Here is a 22,583-nt window from a genome sequence, read left to right on the forward strand (position 1 = left end):
ACGGAGCAGGGCTGACCCCTGGGGACATGTGGCAGCAGCAGGCGGTGGCAGTGTGCCATGTGTGCCCAGGCCACCTGGGGGACAGATCAGAGCCAGCCTGGGTGGAATAACAGAGGTTTATTTCAGAACTGGGTATACAGCGGTGTGGTGAAGGCAGGCTGTGCTGGCCGCTGGAGCCAGGGGGGGAGATGTGTCCTGGGAATGGGGGCTGTGCTCCAGGAGGGGCTGCTGCAGTGTGGAGGTGCTCCAGGGATCAGGGATGGCTTCAGCAGTGTGTCCTGGGAGAAGGGAAGGGGTGATGGGCTCTGTGAACAGGAGTATGCCAGAGCCGTGGCAGCCCAAACACAGCCCCACCCCAAGGTGTGGGGACACTGACATCCTCAGAATCGCCTTCTGTGCCAACACCTCCTTCAAACCCTCTGCAACTTCTACCATTTCCTTCAGCTCCTCCAGTTCCCCACCTGCCCTGGCTATCACAGCACCCGTTGGTTCCTGTGTGTGCTTCCATCCACCGGAATGGGGATGTGGTGAACTTGGATAGGGGGACAGTGACAGGTACATGGTGGGGCTGTCCCTCTTGGTCTGGGCAGGGCAGGAGGGCACCTGTAAACAGTCCCCTTAACATGGCAATAAATAACTTTGGCTCTTTTGCTTTCTAGAGAAAGAAAGATTTGGGAGAATTCTTTAAGAAGGAGTCAAAAGTGAAAAAAAAAAAAAAAAAAAAGGGCAGTGTAGAACTTGGGGACTGGAACTAAAAATTAAATTTTCCTCTCCAAAATCTGGTTTTAATTGACACCAGCCAAATCTAGAGGCTGGGACAGCCTGGTCATGGCATCCAATCGATGCAGCCCACCCTCAGCAGATGTGACCCCCCTCCAAAGGGAAGCAGAGCTCCAGTGACACCGGGGGATAACACCTGGGAGCCGGGGACAGGGGCTCACGGGGCACCACCCAGCCCATCCCATGCTGGCTGTGCGGGATGGGGCTGGCTGGCAGGGACGGGCCGGCTCCCCCTCTCTGCTCCTGCCTGCTGAGCACGCAGTCCTGCCCCGAAAGGTTAGCGTGTAAAAATAGAGCGGGGCCATGCGACGGCGGGCGGCCGGGAGGCACCTGACCCCGCGGGCACACAGAGGGGTCGTGGCAGCTCCGAAGGGACACTGTTTTTGGGGTGGACACTGTTTTATGGGGACCTCAGCCCCGGGGATCAGTGTGTTCCCGGTGGGGATGAGGGGGGCATCACCCGGGCTGACAGGTGCAGGGAGAGGGTTTTTTGGCGGGGGCTGGCTTGTCTAGGAGGTGCAGGGAGCCCCCGAGGGCAGAGCCCCCGTCTTCAGCCTCAGGCTGCTGCTCCAGCCCCGCGGACACAGGTTGAAGCTGTGGATTCCCGGGCTCTTGGTCCCCGAGTCTTCGGAGTCGAGGGAGACGTCCGAGTCCGTCGGGGACCGGGAGGTGCCGCGCTTGGCCGAGGAGCGCCCGCCCACCACGGGGGATGGCAGGGGGCTCTTGGGGACCGGGGACAGCCGGGCCACGGGGCAGGAAGAGGCGCTGGACGGCGGCAGGAGCCGGCGCCCCTCGGCCCAGGCGGCCCGGGGGATCCCGGGGGAGGCGCAGGGCTGGGGGCTGCCGGCCCGCGGCGAGCGCAGGGGGCTCCTGTGGGTGGGCGAGGGGCTGCCCAGGCTCCCCAGCGCGCTGCCCGCTGCCTGCAGCGCCGGCGCTCTCGGCCCCAGCCGGGGCGATTGGGGCAGGCTGGGGGGCCCGGCGGGGATGGGGGTGAAGGGCCGGGAGCTCTCCAGCCCCAGCGCTTTGGGAGAGGAGCTCTTCCTGCGGGCGGCGTTGATGATGTTCCTGGCCAGCCGCGCTTGCATCTGCCGGCTGGCGCGGGGCTCCGCGTCCTGCCGTAGCGGGGACAGCGACCGCTCGCTCCACGGAGGGGACGTGGGGGGCCCCTCGTCCAGCTCGGGCACCGAGGCCGGGCTGGCCCAGCCGTCCAGGCTGCCCGGGCGCCGCGCCAGCCGGGGCGTCCAGGTGGGCGATGCAGGAAGAGACGAGCGCCTGTCCTGGAGAGGGACAGAGAGCGGGTTAGTGACTCGGGGGAACGCGGGGATAGAGCAGGGGGACAGTGCCAGGAGGGTGCCGAGGGAAGATTCATCCTGGCACAGTCCCTCAGGAGCTGGGCATGTCTCCTCGTGCATGGCACCCCTGCAAGGTGTCCCCAAAACACATTTGATCCTGCACCCCCTCGCTCACCAAGGAGATGAGGGCAGGCTGAGCCTGCAGATAATCATCCTTGCCCGGAATATGTCCCAGGACCTGTCAATACCTGCAGTTTCCTCAAGTCTCCCTGTGGGGGATGCTCGGAGCCCCCCCTGCACTGCCCCAGGATCCATCACCCAGCACTGCTCCCCCGGCGGCAGGAAAGAGAAGAGCCAGGTGTGACAGCGCAGAGAGTGTATTCAGAAAGGGGGAAAAGAAAAATGCAGGAGAAGTAAAGCACAGTCAGAAGGCAACTTGGCACCATGGGGAAAGTGGCAGGAGGGCACGGGCAGGGGCACAGCTGGATGACAAACCTTGGGCTGAGCATCACCCAGCAACCCTGCCCTCGGCAGCCTCCTCATCCCAGCCGTGCCACACCGAGCCCAGGTGGGGACAGGGACCCCGCAGGGACTCTGGGCTCAGTGACACTGGGCTCTGCCATTCCCCAAAGGGTGCAATTCTTCCTCCACAGTGAGGAAGCAAACGAGGACAGATCCTGAAGGAGCAACAGAAGAGCTAGCAGCAGGCACAGTGAGGCAGAAAGGCAGTGTGTCCCTTCCAGGTTTGCTTTGGTTGAGCTGAGAAGAGCCCAGGACAGAGGGGATGTGGAGGAGCAGGCAGAGCTCTGAGAGCTGGAAAAGCCAGAGATGAGGAAAGTAGGGAGCCAGAGGTGAGATGCTCCATAACAGTTTCCAGGAGAGAGAAGTGCAAGAGCAGCCCTGTGGGACAGGCAGGCTCCTGCTGCCTCTTTGGGAATCCTGCACCTCTGTGCCCAGTTCCTGCTGCCTCCCCGGGACTCCTCAGCTCCTCTTGCACGGGGGCTCAGCAGCGCCTGTCATCCACTGTCCCAGCACTGCAGCCTCACATCACAACCACTTCTTTTTTCCACTTCCCCCTCCCCACAACTGTTTTTCGTGGTTGGTTTGGCTTTTGGCTCTCCCATGAGCAGCTAGTTCGGGAGGACTCAGCCTAGCACCGCTGTGTGTTTCTCTCTGCCACCACTACTTGTAGTACAAGGAAGGTTTCCACACCTGCGGCTCGATGCCGGCGTTCCTGGTGGAGTAGGAGGGTCGGGGTGCCTGGAACCCCGCCTTAGCCCGCGGCGGCAGCAGGCGGCAGGGCGAGGCCAGCAGCGCCTCGGCCGGGGCTGCAGGGCTGGCTCGGCTCTCCTGGGCCAGGGGCAGAGCCCCGGCAGCGCTGGGGAAGGGGCTGGCACTGCCCTGGCCGGCGCTGGGCACCACGGGGGGATGCCACACCGGAGAAGGAGGCAGCGGAGAGGCCGGGCAGGAGGCTTGCTGGGGACAGGGGTAGGAGTCGGGAAGAGAGGGTCTGGGTGGAGGCACCTCCTGGGGTATGGACCTTGCTGGCCCCTTGGATGGGGAGAGGATGAAGAGAGAAGACTGGAGCTGGTAAGGCTGGTGCCGGGAGATCTCCAGCTCCTTCTGGGACACCTCGCTCTCCATGAGGTTGTTGCCATACAGTGATGCAGGAGGGGTTTTGGAGGGCCTGCAGGGACTCTTGGAGGGGCGTCTGGAGACCATGGGTGACAGGTAGGCATTGTTGTCATACTTCCAGGAGGGAGGCAGGGACATGGTGGGCGATGGCGACCGCAGCAGCTCGGGCTGGGAGGGGGCCTCAATGATGAACTTCTCCATCCTGGACTGTCGGCGGGCAAAGAGCTCAGCCCCCTTCCCTCTTGCCTCAGTGAGGATGTGGCTGGGCTGTGGCTTCTTCTTGGGCTGGATGGTGGGAGACTTGAGGCAGGAGGACCACGCTGGAGCATCCTCTGCTGGTGGGAGGTGCTGCACACCCCTGGCTGTGCTGTTGGGGACAAAGTTGGAAGCTTCAGCCCCGAGGGCAAAGGGCTCATCCTCGGTGCTGGGCTCCCCGTGCTCCTTCTGCTTCTTCCTGCTGTCTGCACTCTGGACCAGGTCCAGCAGGTCGGGGTTGGGGCTCAGCTTTGGCTTCTCCAAGAAAGTGAACATGGACTTTCTGCTGCCTCTGCGTGCAGCCGACTCCTCCAGGATCCCAGTTTTGGGCAGGGGGTTTGGTCCGCTCACCCCGCAGCCCAGGAGAGGATCCGGCAGCACCTTCTGCACCTGGCTGGGGTACAGGGCCGAGTAGGCAGGGGGGGAGCGGACACGGGTGAGGGGTGGGGGGCTGCTGAGGGTCTCTGCATAGGTTGGTGGTGGGGGCAGCTCGGGGGCGGGGGGCTCCTCGGCCGGCTGGGCGCTGGCGGGGGATGCCTGGGTGCCGAAGGGTCTGGCTGTCCTGTTCTTCACGGGTTTGGGCTTGGCCAGGGTGAGATGGACCTCGTAGTACTGCCGGCCCTGTGTCCCGTTCTGCTGCTGCCCTCCTGGGGGTGCCATCCCTGTGGCTGTGCCCGCTGGCGCGCTGGGCACCTCGCTGGGCACCTCACCGGGCACCTCAGCGGGCATCTCAGCGGGAACCTCCCCAGGCACTTTGCCGTTCTTCCCCTCCTCGGGGCTCTGTGGCAGGACAAAAGCTGGCAGGGGGTTCGGCCCCGCAGGGGCTGCTGCATTTCCGAGCCCCTCCACCCCTCTCTCCATCCCGCCGGCCGCCTGCTCCTGCACGCCATTAGTGGCGGCTGCCGCCATGTTCTCCTTCAGGTAAACGCTGAGTGGCACCTGCTGGGCTTCGGCAGGAAGCTCCTGGCACGGAGAGGCGTTTGCCAGCATCCCTTCTCCAGGATTGCCGGGCTGGCCAGGCTCTGGTTTCATGCCCTGGCCCTGGCTGTGCTCCATGGCTCCTTGGCGAGGCCGGGGCTCCGCGGGGCTCAGGGGCTGCCCCCCGCCATGCCCGGCCCCCGTGAGCCCCTCGACGCGCTGCCGGCGCCGGTGGAACAGCAGCACGCCCTTGGAGCTGGGGCCGGGCGCCGTGGTGAGCTGGGCCGCGATCCTCTGGCTCCGCGCCTTCGCCTCCTTCAGCTCCTTCTCCGAGAGGCTGGCGCTGCGGGAGAGACCTGGGCACAGAGGAGAGGGGCATTAGGGCTCTCAGAGGGAAGGTGGGGTGCATCCTCCCCCCAGGACTGGCAGCCCTTCCTCCAGGTATCCCCCGGCATCCCGACTCTTCCCTGGCAGGAGAGATGCACTGGGGCTGGCATACACGGTCCGGGGAAAACGGCGACCCAGCACAGCCATCACAGAGATGCTGGGACAGATGGGAAAGCCCAGGGGACACTCAGGACCTTTCCACCATCCCAGCCCGTGTTTCGGCTGGGCTCTGCGCACCCATCGCGCTGACCACATGGGAAAGGAATTTCTCGGAGCGGGTCTCGGGTTGCAGCTCACAAGGCTTCGGCCCCGGCTCACAGAGGAAGGGGAGAGGCCGGCGGGTGCCCCCGGCCCCTCGCCCCGAATGCCGGCATGCTCAGCCCCCAGCGGGCAGGACACAAACCCGCGGAGATGCCAGCGCACCCCGACCCCACAGCAAGGCCGGTGGGCAGCCCTTGTGGGAGAATCATGTGTGGAGCAACACGAGATGGCAGCAGCCGACAGAGGCTGTGCAGATCCTGCCCAGTCGGACACAGGCACGGACACAGCTAGGGGCCACGCTCACACCTCGGGACTCAATACAAGCTCTAAAGGCGATGTGATAAAAGCCTGGCCCGAGCCAGCCCGGTGCCGCCGGGCTTCTCCTGTGGCGGACAAAGGTCAGGGCACCAGCCCTTCCCTGAGACCGAGAGGATGTGGAGCTGCCGGGAATGCATTTTCTCAGCGTGAGCCATTTCCTATGAGCTTGTCCCCCCCGAAAGCGCCCGTGGGAAGGGCGGCGTCCCCCACCCTGCCGAGGCACTGCTGGGCACAGACACCATAGGCCTCAGCCCCGCACCCAGCGAGGGGGCAGCCCCTATCCAAAGGCACTGCCAGGAGGGCTCTGACGGTGCCTCTGCTCTGCTCTGGCCCCAGCAGGGAGGTGGGTGGCCAAGGCAGCCCGCTCCCAGCCCTGCTCTTCTTTCCTTCCCATCCCATCCCTTCCCGTCTTCCCTTCCTTCATGTGTTCCTCATTTTCTTGCCTTCTGTGCTGCTTGGGACTCTTCCAGGATATTTTCAGCAGTGGCTCAGCCTACCAGCGAGGGAAAGGGATGGATGACTAAGCCAAATCCTTCCAGCAAGCCCACGGTAAGCAGAAGGGCTGCTGGAAGCCGGGCAACTCCTGTTCCTCACCCTTCATCCCTCCTGCCTCCCTCAGCACCCGGCAGGTCCTTGCACACAGCTCAGGTGTGCAGGATGAAGCCTTCAGGAGGGTTTTATCTGGGCAGGGGGCAGAGATGCCAGTGGAAACTCTCCTGGAGACGTCGGCAGCGGTGTCGCCGGCGGTCAGAGTCCCCCGTTCGCGCCCAGCATTGTTTTATGCCCCATTTCTGTTTGCTTTGGCGGCCGCACAGAGCGGGGCCGCTGCTTCCTCCGGCCGGGCTGCCTGGAGGGCGGCCAGCACCGCGGCTCCGCTCCGCGGGGTCACCCGCGCCGCCTTTATCTCCGAAGCGGAGCAGAACCGCGGCCAAGGAGCCGTTGAGAAAGCAGCCACAGGCTCCAGATGTCTGCGGGCTCCGTGCTCCGAGCGGAGCATCCATCCCCGCTCCCTCCTCAGGCTGCCGGGGCTGCCTCAGAAGCCGAGCTCTCGGCGGAGCCATTTCGCAGCCTCTTGCTCTTGCTACTGCCTTTTAACAGCAAACGAGGGGCCCTGGGGGATCTCCTCCGTGCTGGAGGGATGACTCAGCTCTTGGCCAGCCCGTTCCCGCTTGCACTAGCCGCCAGATACGCTCCCACGTAGCCGGGACCAGCACCGGGATTTGCCCGCCGGGGTTTTGCCCCCGGGTGTCTCCATGGCTTTGCTCCGGGTCAGGGTGTGCTGCAGGGCGGGCTCTGACAGCTAAAATCCCCACCTGCAATCCATTTCCATCCACACCCATCCCCTCCAGTCTCCCAGCAGCTCCCTGCCCACCCAGCACCGGCTGTCCCTGGGCTGTTCCGCCTGGATCCACTGGAAATGAATCCCTCAGGACACTGCTGGGGATGCTGGGGGTAAGAACTGCTCTTCACATCCGACTTTTGTGACACAGATGAAGAGCACTGAAGCCTCTGGCAGTCCAGAGGACATTGATGCAGCCTGAGCCATGGGATGAGGTTGTTCACCCTTTATCCATGTGACATGGTGACTGGAGGGATTCTGTCACCTGAGGCAGTTTCTACACCACATATCCCCTCCCGGCCTCAGGGAACATTCCTTCATCCTTCCCTGCCATCTCCTGCCAGCCCCGGGGGGGCCCAGGTTGGTCATTGTCCCCAGCCCCAGGCAGGCAGGAGGGAGCTGAATGCACTGAGAATGTCCAGGTGCTGGGGAGGAGAAGGAAAAGGGCTGTGGGGCTCAAGGAGGCAAAAGTAAAATTACTCCATGTGTCCAAGGGCACTGGGAACTGGTTTCCACCCATTGCCCTGAGCCCAGTCCAAATTCTAACAGGTGATGGCTCCTTCCTTCCTTCCTTCCTTCCTTCCTTCCTTCCTTCCTTCCTTCCTTCCTTCCTTCCTTCCTTCCTTCCTTCCTTCCTTCCTTCCTTCCTTCCTTCCTTCCTTCCTTCCTTCCTTCCTTCCTTCCTCCGCCACTTCCTTCCTTCCGCCACTTCCTTCCTTCCTTCCTTCCTTCCGCCACTTCCTTCCTTCCGCCACTTCCTTCCTTCCGCCACTTCCTTCCTTCCGCCACTTCCTTCCTTCCGCCACTTCCTTCCTTCCTTCCTTCCTTCCGCCACTTCCTTCCTTCCGCCACTTCCTTCCTTCCGCCACTTCCTTCCTTCCGCCACTTCCTTCCGCCACTTCCTTCCGCCACTTCCTTCCTTCCGCCACTTCCTTCCTTCCCACACCATACACTGGCTTGCCATGCCATAGTCCCTTGGGCAAGAAACATCTCCCCTCTCCAAATATCCCATTTTTTCCAAGCCAATGAGCCCCACCAGCCCTCTCCACTGCCTTGTGCCCTCCCTGAGTCTCTCTGTGGTCCAGGGATGCTGCAGGAGGTGCTCCCTGTGCATCCTGTGCCCCATGGTACTGCCAGAGTCCTGGCACACAGAGCAGCCCCAGGTGCTATTGTGGTTTAGCACATTCCAGCTCTGGCCACAGGAGCCTATAGATCTCTATCTATAGATTTACAGACCTCTATCTATAGATTTACAGATCTCTATCTATAGATTTATAGACCTTTATCTGTAGATTTATAGATCTCTAGCTATAGATTTATAGATCTCTATCTATAGATTTATATAGGCACTTGTTCTGCAGGTTTTCCCTTGCTCCAGGGGTGATTTCCTGAACATCCCCCGAGTGCAGGGCTTAACAGCTTCTCTCTGAGCTGTCAGTCACCCTCCCCACAGCATGTGCAGTGCTCTCTCCTCCAGAGAGAGGATGACGAAGGTGATGAAAGGCATTTTTGTTACTCTCACTTCCTGGACAGATGGGGGGAAAAAATTCCTTCCATCTCAGCTTTCCATGCAAAGGATGGATCCCCCTGAAGGGTGTTAAAGCAGGATGTCTCAAGTGCAGCCAGGAAAGGCTGGAATCACCATCTGACCCCAAATGGAGGTGAAGGATGTTTCAGACATGGCTGGTGACCCATCCTGCCCTAAGGTGGACTCCTAAGAGCTGAAATGGGATGAAGATCTGGCCTTAAATTGCAATTTCACTGAACTGACAAATTCAGTGAAACCTGATGATCCTGACATGGCTGGGATGTCACAGGAAGGAAAAAGTGACTTGGGAGCTGTGCCTGGTGAGAAGTCCTCGTATGCAGAAGACAAGGTACTCAAGCCTTAATGGGACCTGCAGGGTGCCACAGGTCATGTGAGATCTTGGAGTCAGAGCTGGCAGGTGACTCCAAAATCTTCAGCTTGGGCTCTGTCCCTGGCCTGCCCCAAGTGTGGATGCTCAGCCATCCTGGTGCTGCTGCCCAGCTTGGCCATGCTCAGGGTGTCCTACCAGACCACCCCTGACACAGCACCCACCATCCACAACCAGCAGGCACTTTTTCCCATTTCCAAACATTTCGTGGACTTCTGTGGTCAACCCAAACGGGGCCTCTTGCTGGCAAAATCCCACTGGCAAAACCAAGAGTGAAACCAAGACCAACCCCATTTCCAGAGGGACACGCTCTGTGCCACCTGACACCAACCCCAGTGCACATCCACAGCCAGGCAAGGCTGGGGAGAGGAGATGCAGTGTTTTCACCCAAACATTGAGGACTTTGGCCACTGAGGAAATGTAAGCAGGTTTTTTGGCAGAGCAGCAAGCTGGCCCCTTGCCCCAGCTACAGCTGTGCAGGATTTTTTGCAGCGCGTACCAACTCACCCACATTTCACTCTGTGCACACATTCCCCTCCAGCTCCCAGTTATCCCAAATAATCTGCAGCTAGGAAAACACAGAGGGTAGCACAGACAGGCAGCTGAGCTAGCTAGAAACGGATATGATTCAAACATATGGACAGAAGGATGACAATTTTCTGCCTCATTCCCAGCTTCCAGCCCTCCTATGCCCCAGATACAAAACCTCCATGAAGTTCTCATCCCTGCTGGCCCTGCAGCCCCAAAAAGATCCAGCTCAAGTGGTGGGTGCTGTGGTGGGATCAGCCTCTCCTGCCTGGCAGATGCTCTGTGCTGGGCCTCTCCACATGGGCGCCTGTGCCAGTGACAAAATGTGGCACAGCGAGAGAATTCGTTGCGCTTGCAAGTTCTGCCTGTGCTCTGTTCACAGGGGCTTTGCTGGATTTGGAGCTGTTTGCCTCCCCAGCCCTGGCTGGCACTCAGCACCCAAATCCTGCTGAAATGGCCCCACAGGCTCCAAGCAGCAAGTGCTGGGGCACCCAGTTCCCACAAAGGGGAGGAGAAGGGGGTGGTGGGGATTGAGTGGGGGCTGTCTGCCCCTGCCCATCCCCAGCTCCTGGGGGATGCAGTGAGCAGCCCCAGCCCCACATGTGTCCACAGTGGGCAAGAAGAAGCTGTTGCCACCACAGAGGTGGAGAAAGCACCTTCCCCAGCTGGCTAAAATCAAGCTTTTATCTTGGAAAAGGCGCCTGGAGCCGCCCAGACAGCGCTGCCATCCATCCACCCCGAGGGCAGCAGAACCAGCCCGTCCCACGGCCGGGTACCACGGGTGCTCCATCCATCCTGCCTGGGAAGAGCCTCCCAGCCCCGTTGTGCCCAAAGCCTCTGGAGCTCTCTGTGACCCATCCCGGCCTGCGAGGTCCGGGGCAGCCCCGCCGGGCCGGTGCCCCGAGAAGGTCAAACGGCTCCGAGTGTCCCTGCGGGGTGGGCAGAGCGGGGAGGGCGGCGGAACGCAACGGGGCCTTTGCCTGTCCCTTGCACAACCCGTAAGGGATCCATCCTGCTGGCTGCCAAGCCCAGGGCCAGACTCGTGTGCCCAGCATGGGTGGCACGGCCAGGGGAGGTCACGTCCCTGCCGCAGGGGACAGGGGACATCGCCTGGGAAGGAGTTCTGTGGAGCTGCGAGGTGCCACCCTGCGAGCCCCGGGAGGGACCCCCAGGCCCCTCCACGTCCCCGGCTGTGTCCCTGCCGTGCCTCCCACACCCCCATCGGACACCCGGGTGCCGGCGGAGGGAAGCGACACCTGCCCCGCTCATTCCTGGGCACAAACCCCGCTGAGCCCCGGCTGGGTGCGCCCATCGCCCACCCTTCGCCCACCATGGCACCCCCGGGACACCTGAGCATGCACTCCCGTCCCCCCCGTGCGCCCCGGACCCCTGAGCACCCCCTGCTCACGGATACCCCCCGGACACCCCCAGACCCCCGGCAGCCCCTCTGCGTGCCCACACAGCCTCCTTGCCCCGTCCCTCCTGCAGTGCCACCCCCACCCGGAGCCCCCCGGTCGCTGCCCCCCGCACCCCTCCAGCCCCGCCGTACCCGCGGTGCCGGGTGCCGGTGCCGCCTCCCCGCGCAGCCCGACTGCACCGGCGAGGAGGCGGCGGGCAGGAAAGTTGCGGCAGCTCCGCCCTCGGAGCGGGCCCGGGGGGGCGGCGGGCGGGGGCCGGCCCGGGGGGGTGGCGGGTCCCGCCGGCACTGCCCCTGCCCCTGCCCGCCCCGACAGACCGACCGACAGACCAACAGACAGACCGACAGACCGACCGGGTGGGACGGGTCCCCCCGCCGGGCCACTCTGGCAGCCGCCCCGCCGCCCTCGATGTTCCTGCTCCGCTGCTTCTCGGCCCGGCTGGGTCTGCCCTGAGCCCGCTGCGAGGGCAGGGGGAGAAGCCGGGGCATCCCCTTACCCAGCCTGGGCACCCCCTTACCAAGCCCGGGGCATCCCCTTATCCCATTCTGGAGCATCCCTTGATCCCATCCTGGTGCATCCCTCTCTCCCAGCCCTGCACATTCCCTATAACCGTCCTGATCATCCTCTCACCCATCCCAGGACCTTTCGCAGCTCCTCACCCTTTTTCCCTCCTCCCACAGCACCTCACGTTTCAGACACTGCTGGGCATGTGGGGCTTCCCCTTCCCGCAGGTTCCCTCAGTGCTAAAGTTTTGAAGCACTTGGAGGGAGGCAAAAATCCAGAGACAAAAATCCAGCAGGGGTGTCACTGCCCTGGGGACCTGCTGGGAACAGCCCTCAATGCCCTCTGCCAGGGCTGGGCTGCTCCCAAGGGAACCATAGGCAATCCCTGTGGAGGCAGCATCACCTCCACCACCCCTCCAGGGCTACAGAGCGAGACCGGCCTCACCCCCTTCCCATGCCTGTCCACAACTCAGGATGAGCTCTTGGCTCGATTTTTTTGCCTTTCTAATTTCCTTTCTTCCTGCCCCTCTGTGCTTTTTTGTGCTTTCCTGGTTTTTTGAGGGAGCCTGGCGCTGGTTCTGCAGCCCCCAGGGAGCGAAACCTTCTGTTTATTTGCACACCAGACAGAGAAACCAGTCCTGCCTCCTGCATCTCCCATACTCTGCCTCTTCCCGGGGCTCCTGCGCTCCCCAGGCTGCCCTGAGAGGTGCCAGCCAGCCCGGGCTGCCTTGCTGGATGTGTGAGAGCAGCCAGCCTGGCCCTGGGCTGCTGGATGGGGACCAAAGGGGCACCTGGGACCCGCCTGGGTGGCTCCACACAGCTCCAGGTGGGGCTCCCGTTTGGCTCCTAGCTCCCAGGGCCAGCCTGCACCACTCTGGGTGTGGATGGATGTTCCCTCTTCTCCTGAAGAGGCTGGAAGAGGTGGGGGGTCCTGCACCCCATGGCAGCTAAAGAGAAGAGGAGCAAGCCCCTGGCACCTCCCAGAGATGCTCCTGCTGCAGGAACAGCCCCAGTGCCACTTGTGAGGTCTCCTGCCCTTCCCTCTCACCTGCACTGATCCAAAGCTCTCTCCCCCAAACCTGGAGGCTTTTGGCAAGGTCCCTGCTGCCAGGACCCTCAGGGACATCCTGCCTGCAGGCTCTGGAAAGTCTGACGGGTCCTGCAGGCACTGGCTGCTGGTGATCTCACTTGGAGGGGGAGGAAACGGGACAGACAAACTCTTTCCAACAAACCTGTTGAGTTACTTTAAAATTCCAGGCTGGCAGCAAAAGCGCTGGATGGCTGCATGGATTAGGAAAATGCTGAGCCTGGACAGAGTCAGGCCTGACCTTTCCCCACCACAGATCTGCCATCCCGGAGCAGTGAGAAATGGGAAGACTATTTGGGTCCATCTGGTTTGTGTGCTGAGCCCTGAAACACGATGCTGCTGGGGCAGCTGGGAGCCAAAGGGCTTGGCTGAGCTTCCCAGCCCGTTCCCATCCAGGAGCTGCTGGTTTGGAGGATGCCTGACCCTGCAGAAAGGCAGGGAGTGGGTTCTGGGCACTGGGTTTGTGTCAAGCATCCCCAGTTGGTCCCACCCCATCCCACCCAGTGCTGGGGGCTGCCTGGGGGCTCTGAGCTGAGCAGCAGCATCCCAAAATGTCACCCCCCCCTCCATGGGGACAGGGACACACCTGGCACTGAGATAACAGCTGGGCAGGAGCAAAATAGAAATCAGGGTGGAAGAGGGGTTTAAAAACGGGCCCAATGCCTGTAAGAGGGTGAATCCTATGGGAGCATCTCCCACAGGGAGGTGGGGCATCCCAGGCATGAAGCAGCCACAGGAACCCTGGGCATGAGCCTGTAGTGGTGTCACTGTTGCTGAAGGGACACTCGTGGGGGGAGGAATGGCTGTGGCACGGGCTGTGAAGTGAGGGGATGGCAGAGAGCATTGTAGGAACCAACCAGCCTGAAATAAAGTGCTTGGTTTTTAAACCAGGGGCTGACAGAAATGACCCAAAGCCATGTGAGGGATGCTTGGCCATCCCAAATCGATGGAGGAGAGGTGTCGCTGTCCCAGACGGTGTCACAGGAGCTGCTCCTGATCTCTCTGGGGCAGGATCCCACCCAGCCCCATGGCCAGGGTGAGGTCTGGGAGCTCCATCCTGGCCCTGCCCCACTGAGGGATGGGCTGAGCTCCTGGGGACAGTGGGAACCCGCCCGCTGCCTTCCCACCCCCCTCCCGAGAAAAGCCACAGATTCCTCCTTATTTGTAAGGCCAAAGAGATCATCTCAAGCTAAATTAGTCCCAGCAGCTCTGCTGGAAGCCTGGGACCTCAAACCCAGGGAAAGTCCTGCCCTGGGAAGAGCTGGGTGTTCTCACCAGGAGCACAGCAGTGCCTTTCCAGGGGGACGGGGGCCAAAGGGGGTTTCTCTTACCTGTTTTCCTTGGCTCAAAGTCAGGGTTGATGAGGACCCGTTGGATCTTCACCACTTTCCACTCCTGGCTGGGATTGTTTGCTATGGGGGGCAGCTCTGGGGCAGAGCCAGGGCACTTTTGGGGGGCTGCAGGCTCCTCTGCCAAGGCCAGGCTGCTGCCATTCACTGGGGGCTGTGGTGCCTCCCCATTGAGCCCCCCGAGGTCCCTCTGGCAGCTCCCACTGGATTTCCCTCCCTGCAGTGCCATCTGTGCCTTATGCTCGCCTGCCTCGGAGGCTGGAGCATCCCAGAGCCGAGGGCAGCTCTGCCCCCCTCTGCTGCTCCTGTCCCCCCCAGTGTCCCCCCTGGCTGTTCCTCGGACACAGGGGCGCTGCTCAGCCTCGCCAGGCATGGGGCAGCCGGGCTGGGCATTCAGGCAGAACTGCTGCAGCCTTGTCCTCAGCATCTTTCTTCACTGATTGCCCTCACTGGCACTCCAGAGCCTCTGCATGGCCAGGGGGGTGGATGGATCCCCCCTCAGAGCATGGGCAGCATGAGGGAGGGCAGCCACTGCTCCTGCAGGAAGATCAGGCACGGTGCCACAGGAGCAGGCAGGTTTTGGAGACCAGGATTGAGGGATGTGTCCAGGGCAGGCAGGCCAGCAGAAAGGATTTTGCAGGAATTACTCTTTTCCAGGCAGAGGACCAGCATCCAAAGACCTGTGTGAAGGGAAGGAAGAGTGTTGAGGATGCTGATTTCCTATGACCATGGAGCAACTCCCAGCACCCCAGCCTAAACTCCAGCTCCAGCACCACTTCCCATGAGGAAGAACCCCCTGAGATGCAATTTGGAAATGCCCCAACCCCACCACCATATCCACCATCCCAGCACCCTCCTCCATCCACCCTCACCCTGGGGACAGCCCCTGTGCCCTGCTCCCCCTGCTTTGCCAGCCCAGATGTGTCTGTGGCACCCCTGTCAGTGCTCAGCCCTGGGGCACCACTGCTCTGCAGCTGGGAGTGTCCAGCCAAGCAGCAAAGCCCTGAGGATGTTGCTCAGGGTTATCAGGAACAAAAAAGGGAAAATTTCCAGCGTGCAGCTAAACTGTGTTTAACCACTGAGTGACTCATGCAGAGCCAGGACCAGTGCAGGCAGACACACTTCCCTCCTGCCAGGCACAAATCCTGCTGGGATGACGGAGCCAAGCACCAGCACAGACGAGTTATCAGCTGGGACAGGGGGATGTCATCTCTCCCAGGGCAGGATATGGGTTGCAGTGTACGGAAATTCCTGTGAGTCCTCTCACACAGCATCACCCAGCCCTGCTCACGGCAAGGCTGGTCCTGGGAAGCACCTCCTGGGAGATGCACAGCACCCAGGGCACGTGGAGCATGATGGATTTCCCAAACTAGCAGCCAGCTGGGGAGGAAAAGGGGTTCCTGCTCATCCCACACCCCTCCCTGAGTTATTGTGAGGTTTCTCAGTGAAATAAGAAAAGGCACCAGGTCAATATCACAGGTTAAGCTCTGGCAGGAATACACCCTGCAGCTTCCTCGAGGCTCACACAGCTTCTCTGCAAAACTTTTCCTGTCCTTAGCAGGGTTATTTTGGAAAAGAAGGCAGATTAGAAAGCAGGCGCTCGGGCATTTCCCAAACACAAGGCTGCATTTTTTGGAGAACGCCCAAAGGAAATCTTCTGCCCTTTTTGAATTCCTTCCTCTCCGCTGCAATTATTCAGCACAGATTTGCAAAGAGAACCTGAGGAGAAAATGTCAATGTTTCTCTCTGAAAAAGAAATTTCACTCTCCTCTTTACGTAATTTGGGGGATCAATAGTTGCAGGAAGCCACCCACATCTTTCCTTGGAAACATGGCAAGTTGTTGGAGCTGGAGAGAGCCAGTTTATCTCAAATGAGGACAAAGAGAAAATTGCCCAAAATAGCCCCAGCCCAGCGTGGGTGGGCAGAGAACCTGTCAGGGTGGGTCTGCATCTCCCCACTCCTATTTCCTCACCCTATCCCTGGGGAGCAGGATTCTGGGGCAGCACAATCATGTCCATCCAATCCAGAGCTGCCTTGACAGTTTGCTGGGGGGCTGGAACTCCCTGAAGGCATCTTCCAGAGCTTCCCTTGCATGTGGGAGCGCCTTCCATGCATGGGCATCTCCTGGGAGTGACACCCTGGGGCTTGCCAGGCAAACCCTTCCTGCTCAGACCCGAGCTGTGGTGTTCCCTGAGGACACTTTCAGCACCAAAATACTGAATCAGGCCTCTGCTTCCCCTCTGGGGGCCAAGCTGGGCCTGGCACAGAGTTAGGGAATGGTGGCAGAGCTGTGGAGAGCAGCCTCCTTCCCCCAGGACACAGCTCCTGGGCTCTGCCAGCAGCACAGCAGGGGAATATTTATGAGTGCCACGGATCTCTAGCAGAAGCTGCTGGGCTGATCCTGCCTGTTGGAATACCAGCCAGGTAGGATGTGTGTAAATGCCTTGGGTGCATCACTGTGCTGGCAATAACAGGCAGCAACAGCAGCCACAGCCACAAAGCCAGGCTGAGATAGCCCCCACCTGCAAACAAAGGCTGTAAAGAGGGATGGGGGTCATTTCAGGCAGCATTTCAGGGGTGCAGCTTCAGAGGACACCCAAACTGGGTGCCCAGCTCAGAGACCCAAGAAGCAGCTGCTCACTGTGTCCGAGAGGCTCCTCAAGATTCCTGATGGCAACAAGTCCCTATGAGAAAATGGTGCTGGGGAGGGAGTAACAACAATAACAACAACAAAAAATCCTTCAATTCACAAAGTGTTGAAATCTGGCAGCAAGGAGATCTTTTGCTCCACTTCTCTTCCTGCCCACTCGCTGGCGAGTGATGCACGGCCCCCCCACCTGCCTTTCTCACACCCTGTCACCCTCCCCCCCCAGCTATTGAAAAAAGGAAAACTAAAGTTAACTTTCCACGTCCTACACAAATATTTTTGGCAGGCGTTGCTGGCATTCAGGCTGCCGAGCCCGGGGGAGACGGGGTCTGCTCAGAGCCTTTGTCTCCATCTGCTCCCGGCACCCGGCTGGGGGTATGGGCTGCTCTGTCCCAGACACAGTGCAGGGACAGGAGGTGGCACAGCTGTAAAAAACAGGGGACACCCCCAGAACAGCCCTGGGGACCGTGAGTGACCCAGCCACGGGAGTGCCATGAAATGGGGGGAAGATTCACACCCAAACTTTGGCTCTGTCCCCGCTTCCCCATGATGTTCTCAGCCACATCCCTGCCCCTCGCTGGGCTTTCATCACCATGAAACGAGCCGGGGAGGGCTGTGAAGCCGCCCCAGCCCCGCGGGGCTCTCGGGTTTCCCGGGTCAGGCAGCGGGTCGCTGTCACTCAGGCTGGACCCTGCTGCCCAGACTTGCAGTCCCCAGCTCCAGTCACAAGATCGGCGCGGTCCCTTTCCAAAATAGCCCAGCTGCAATGAATACATCTGGGGAGCTTTACACCTCCCCTGTGCCAGCAGCTGAGTGTCCCCTCGGGGGAGCTGGGCACCTTCCTCCTCCACGTGGCACCTTCCTCCCGTGGCCCTTTCCCTCCAGAGAGGGGCGGCAGCATCCCCGGGGCAGCCTCCCATCGCTGTGTTCCTGTAAGGGAGCTCTGCCCTCTCAGCTGACACCGGAGCCACCTCGGGTGTCACCAGCAGCGTTTGGCTGCCCTGTGCACAGCCACGCTCCGTCTGCTGCAATCCAATATCCCCCCTGGCTCCCTGGATACCTGGCCAGGAGGGCTGAGCTGCGCGCTGGGGCAGGGCACTGCCGAGCTGCCTGTGTCCCTTGCGCAAGGAGCCCACTGCTGAACCCTGCAGATGTCACCTGTGCCACCCCAACATCCTTCCTTTGAAAGAGGGAGAGCCAGGCTGCTCACAGCCACAAGGGATGGCAGCAGGACGGACAGAGCTGGGCTCTGCAGCATGGAGGGACAGAGGGAGGGAAGCCTTCTCTGGCAGGGTCCAGTGCCCAGGGAAGGTGGGATGGATGTGGTTGCCTCCCTCGGCAGGACAAGGGATACCTGCCCCTGAGGAGCAATGGCAGTGTGGACAGGCATGGCCTCGTCCTGGCTCAGGGCAGGCACAGCAGCGTGCTGAGGAAAACAAAACCCTTTTGCAGCGTTGATTTACTACCTGACGGAAACCGGGATGGAAAAAACAACATTCCTGAATTCCTGTCCCCGTGCAACCCCTGCGATCCGCAGCACCCCGGCCGGCCGGCGGGGACAGGGGCTGGGCACGGGCTGGACCCGGGCTGGACACAGCTTGGACCCGGGTTGGGCACGGGCTGGACACGGGCTGGGCACGGCTGCCGGTCGCTGCCCTGTGCCCACACCCCGAGGCCGCAGCTGCTGCGGGGAGGCAGCAGGGGAATGCCGGGGATGGGCACGGGGGCTGCGGGCGTGATTCAGCGCTGAGCGAGGCAGGGAGGAGGAGGAGGATGACAGTGGCATCCCGGCCAGCTGGACCGTGTCCCCTCCCTGTCCGCCCCAGGCTGGAAGGAAGGGCTGGATGTGGGCAGATCGATCCCTCTGAGCTGCTGCACCGCTCCTCACGCCAGCCCTGGGCTCGTCCCTCCGCGTTCAGGGGGACTGGAGCTCTCCCTGGGCAGCTCCCTGGGCAGGGCAGGGGAGCAGGATGGGGAGCAGGAAGGGGATGCTTCCCCTTGGAGGGCTGAAATGTGTTTGTACCCGGCACAGCCAGCCCAGCCCGGCCCCAGAGGGTGTTTGCCCCACTCTGCCACCCACATTCCAAGGGGGTTCTGGTCAGGTTTTGGTGCTCAGCACGCCCACTCCCCTCCTCCCACCGCTCAGCCCGTGTGCCAGTCCCATCCCCAAGAAACCCTGTTGCTCCACTTTGCATCCACCAAACATCGGTCTGTGCACTCCAGCCAAGCAGCCCCGATCCTGCTCTGCCCTCCTGGCTGGGTGCAGCAGTGAATCTTTCCCTTCCTGCCACCCCTGTGGGTCCCATCTGACCTGGGGGTCCCAGCCAGGCATCCTGGGAGCTGCCCATGTCCTGAGTGCATGACAGCCCCACGCAGGGCAGGTCCCAGCCTGTCCTGCCCTGTGCTCAGCCTGAACCCTGACCCCAGCTCCAGCTGCTGCATTCCAGGCAGTGAGCACAGCCCCGGCCTGGCTTCCACAGCTGCCTCAAGCCCTTCTTCTCCTCAGTGCAGTTCTGGGGAGAAAAGCACCAGGTTTGCCATGTCCCACCAGGGAGTAAGTGCCAGGCTTGCCATGTCCCACCAGCTCAGCCCGATGCCAGCCCAAGGTGTCACCAGAGGAGTGGCCATCCTCAGGGACCTCTCCTCTGCTGCTGTGGGACACAGGAGGATCAGCTGGAGCTCTGCAGATCGCTACAGGGAGCCAGGGATGAAACTGCAGCTCAGCCTTTTCAAAGCTCAAATGGAATGTAAAAACCAGAGAGGACCAAGAGAGAAGATGAACTGAAAATCAAGCTCTGGTCAGCGTGGCACAGCTGTCCCAGGACTGGCACCACCACGGCTGCAGGGTGAGCTGGATTGGCAAGCCAGGCTCTGGCAGCTTTTGGCTCCACACATCCCTGTGTGCCCGGGGCAGCTCCCCCTCGTCACCCATCCTGCAGGAACATCCCAGCTCTCTGGCACAGCAGGTCCCACACCCAGATTTCCCCTCAGAGCTGCAGCAGCAGCAGCTGCCAGAGGGAGGGAAGGGAGGGCGGGCTGGCACAGCGGCGCCTTCACGCATTTCCCAGGCAATACCAAGCACATTTCCTGGGAGAGGAATGAGGGAACTCTCACTGAACAAAACCCTGCTCCTGGAGGAGAGCACTCTGGGGATGGGGTCACCCCTGGATATCAGATTCCTGTTGGTGGTTGTGCCAAAAACTGTGTTGGGTGGGGAGGACAGGCAGCCTCTGCAGTGGGGTTGGGGTTCACCCTGCAGCGGGGCTGGAACTCATCCCACAGCCCTGAGATGAGTGGGATGAACTTTCTGGCAGTGGAGTTACAGCTCATCCTGCAGCCTCAGTGGCCCCAGGGAGCTCAGCCTCAGCAGACACAAAGCACAAGACAGCAACCAAGCAGAAAACCCCACAGGGGCTCGAAAATCCAGTTTAAACAACCTCTGAGCATTCAGGGCTGCCTGAGCTAGGACAACTGAGTCTGAACATCTCAAGTCCCCAGGCTCCAAACCAGGCTGCGGAACTTCCCAGGTAACCCTGGGGGCTGGCACAGCCACTGCTGGGTTGCACAGCTGTGTTTGACATTGTCACAGCCCTGCCTGGGTCCTCCTGGACAGGCAAACTAGGGACTGTGACCTGGGGCTGTCAGGATCAGGGGATGTGATCCTGAGATTCAAGGTCAATAGCACACCTGACTGCTCAGCCAAGGTTTGCTGAGCCCAGCAGCTCTGTCCTCCCCTCTGTGAGCCCCCCACCATCACCTCCAGGCATCCCTGAAGCCCTAAATCTCCCTGAGGAGCAGAACTGTGCTGCTAAGGAACAGGGAGCGCTCCCTGCTGCCTCCCAAACCTGCAGCCCTGGCCGTGCCTCGGGCCCCAGCTCTGACCCCAGGGCGGCAGGATGGGAGCTGGGAGCAGAGATGGGTGCACACAGCCTGGGAGCTGCCAGGCCCAGGATAAAGGACATTTGAGCAGCACAGGGACAGAGTGCACATGAGTGCAGGGTTTGGCCCCTCTGAGCCCCACGGGTCTGTCCATGGGAAACAAAGAGCATCCCGGGGAAGGGAGTGTTTTCTTTCCAGACCAGGAAAGCAGCCAAACCCCAGCACATGCCCATTCCCAGGCCTTGGCCCCAGCAGCACAGCAGGCTGGTGGCCTTGAGACATGAGGTCCTTTCCCATTGATCTCCCCCAAGGCTCAGAGCCTGGCCAGCCCAGGCGAGGCAGGAGAGCAGCCCTGTTCTCCTGGGGGCTCTGGGGGTCCCTGAGGCCAGGGCAGCACCACCTCGCTGCTCAGAGGGGTCCCCCAGCATTTTGGGCTGGGGCTGTGTGTGTGTGTGCTCAGCAGTCTGGCTCCCTTCTGGCAGAGCCGCTTGTGCAGTAGGAATAAACACGCCGAGGACACATCCAGGCCAGTGCAAACAGCCCCTGACCGAGCTGCTCTCTCCCAACACTCTGTTTTTCTTTCTCTGCTTTTCCTCTCCTCTCTTAACCCCTTCAGGAGCCCGGGGGACCTGTGCCCAGCTGCCCGAGGAGCTGCTGGAGCCAAACCCCATTGAAACCCTGGGATTCTGACCACAAGGAAGGGCTGGGGCAGCAGTGAGCTTCCAGGCTCCCCCCAGGGCACAGGGCTGGTTTTGCTGCCCTCAAGACCCCTGGTTGGCGTTCCCCTCCCTCTTCTTCCTGCCCCACGTCCTTTCTGCCCTCCACAGCTCATCCTTTCCCCAACAGCTCCGGAGGGTCCTGGGGGAAAGGGCTGCTCCCCCTTCCAGCTCCCAGTTCACCCAGCCAAGCACTGGGTGCTGGCAGGGGGGCACCTCAGTCTGGGCAGGACAGAGGAGCCAGGAGCCATCCATGGTGAGGAAAGCACTCCGGGAAAAGCAGGAAACCCCACGGGATTCTCCGCTCTGCCGGGAGCCCTCTCCATCCGGGAGGCTGCCGTGTGACACCGCTCTGTCCCCAAGGTCACAGAGAGCCGTGCCCCTCCAGCATCCCGCTGGGATGGCCGCGGATCGGGGGCACCTCTGGTGAGCCGGGGATGCTCCCTCTCGCCACGCTCACCTCTTTCTCCTCCCCTTGTCTCCCTGGGGAAGCGGAGCTGGCTGCTGTCCATGCGCTCGGGCCGAGCCCGGAGCGGGTCCCGTCCCGATGCCCCGGAGCCGGGGCCGGAGCTGGGGCCGCAGCGCCCGGCTCTGCTCCTGCTCCTGCTCCTGCTCCTGCTCCTGCTCCTGCTCCTGCTCCTGCTCCTGCTCCGCTGCAGCCGCGCAGGGCAGCGAGAACGGGGGGAGAGGGGCGGGAGGAGGGGAGGGGGGAAATGAAACTTTAATAGCACAGAGCCCCTTTTGTTTCCCAGCATATGGGATATTTCATACATGCTGAAGGCATTAACCACCTATATTCTTCAAGCGCTGGCGGCGGCTGGGAGCGCAGCCCTGAGCTCAGCTCGGGGCACAGCGCCTGTCCTGGGGGGCTGCAGCAAGCAGCAAGCACCCCTCTGCCTGGAATCCCCCCCCCCCCCAGAAATTACATTACAGCCTGGAGAATTGCTCTGCATGGTTTTGTCTCCCCAAAAGAGCAACCAAGCCCCCAAACTCGAGGCCAAGAAAGGGGTGTCCCTTTCCCTGTTATTTGGGCATGATGTGAAGTGGGGGAAACTAACCCAAACATCCCCAGGGGGCTGAGGAGACCCCAGACATCCCTCCTGTCCTGAGGACATGGCAGAGCCCATGAACTGTGGCTAGCAGTGGCAGAGAGGGGCTAAGGAGGGCTGGTGTCATGTCCCCTCCCTGACACAAGAGCATCCCTGGAGCAGCAAGCAGGCAAGGTGCTGACAGGGAAGGGCTGGGAAATACCCACATTGGATATCCTCATGCTGTTTGCCCATTTTCTCCACTCTGTCCCCCGTTGTGGTGTCTGGGGACAGACCATGGTGCCTGTAAAATGGGTGACACCATC

The 22,583-nt window shown here is 61.3% G+C and overlaps 1 protein-coding gene across 2 annotated transcripts; it reads right to left on the reverse strand.

The window, feature by feature from the left end:
* Positions 1–102: 102 nt before the first annotated feature.
* Positions 103–21,864, reverse strand: SYNPO (synaptopodin). 2 transcript variants are annotated; one of them, XM_074552170.1, is made up of 4 exons: positions 21,690–21,864; positions 13,969–14,666; positions 3,285–5,236; positions 103–2,057 (listed from the first exon to the last, which is right to left on the reverse strand). In XM_074552170.1, exons 2-4 carry the CDS (start codon positions 14,411–14,413, stop codon positions 1,290–1,292), a joined length of 3,165 nt encoding a protein of 1,054 aa, XP_074408271.1. In that variant the 5' UTR covers positions 14,414–14,666; positions 21,690–21,864; the 3' UTR covers positions 103–1,289. The 2 variants fall into 2 exon arrangements, with proteins under 2 accessions (XP_074408271.1, XP_074408272.1); XM_074552171.1 differs by lacking the exon at positions 21,690–21,864 and adding an exon at positions 14,859–14,877.
* Between the last annotated feature and the right edge of the window lie 719 nt (positions 21,865–22,583).

This window comes from Zonotrichia albicollis, chromosome 15, assembly GCF_047830755.1.
Source record: "Zonotrichia albicollis isolate bZonAlb1 chromosome 15, bZonAlb1.hap1, whole genome shotgun sequence".
Lineage (NCBI taxonomy): Eukaryota > Metazoa > Chordata > Aves > Passeriformes > Passerellidae > Zonotrichia > Zonotrichia albicollis.

Excerpts from the sequence above, each read along its gene's own strand:
- SYNPO (XM_074552170.1), bottom strand. The coding sequence starts at position 14,413 with ATGCTGAGGACAAGGCTGCAGCAGTTCTGCCTGAATGCCCAGCCCGGC. Across the intron at positions 5,237-13,968 it reads CTTTGAGCCAAGGAAAACAG|GTCTCTCCCGCAGCGCCAGC; the intron begins GTAAGAGAAACC and ends CTCTGTGCCCAG. Across the intron at positions 2,058-3,284 it reads ACGCCGGCATCGAGCCGCAG|GACAGGCGCTCGTCTCTTCC; the intron begins GTGTGGAAACCT and ends GTCCCTCTCCAG.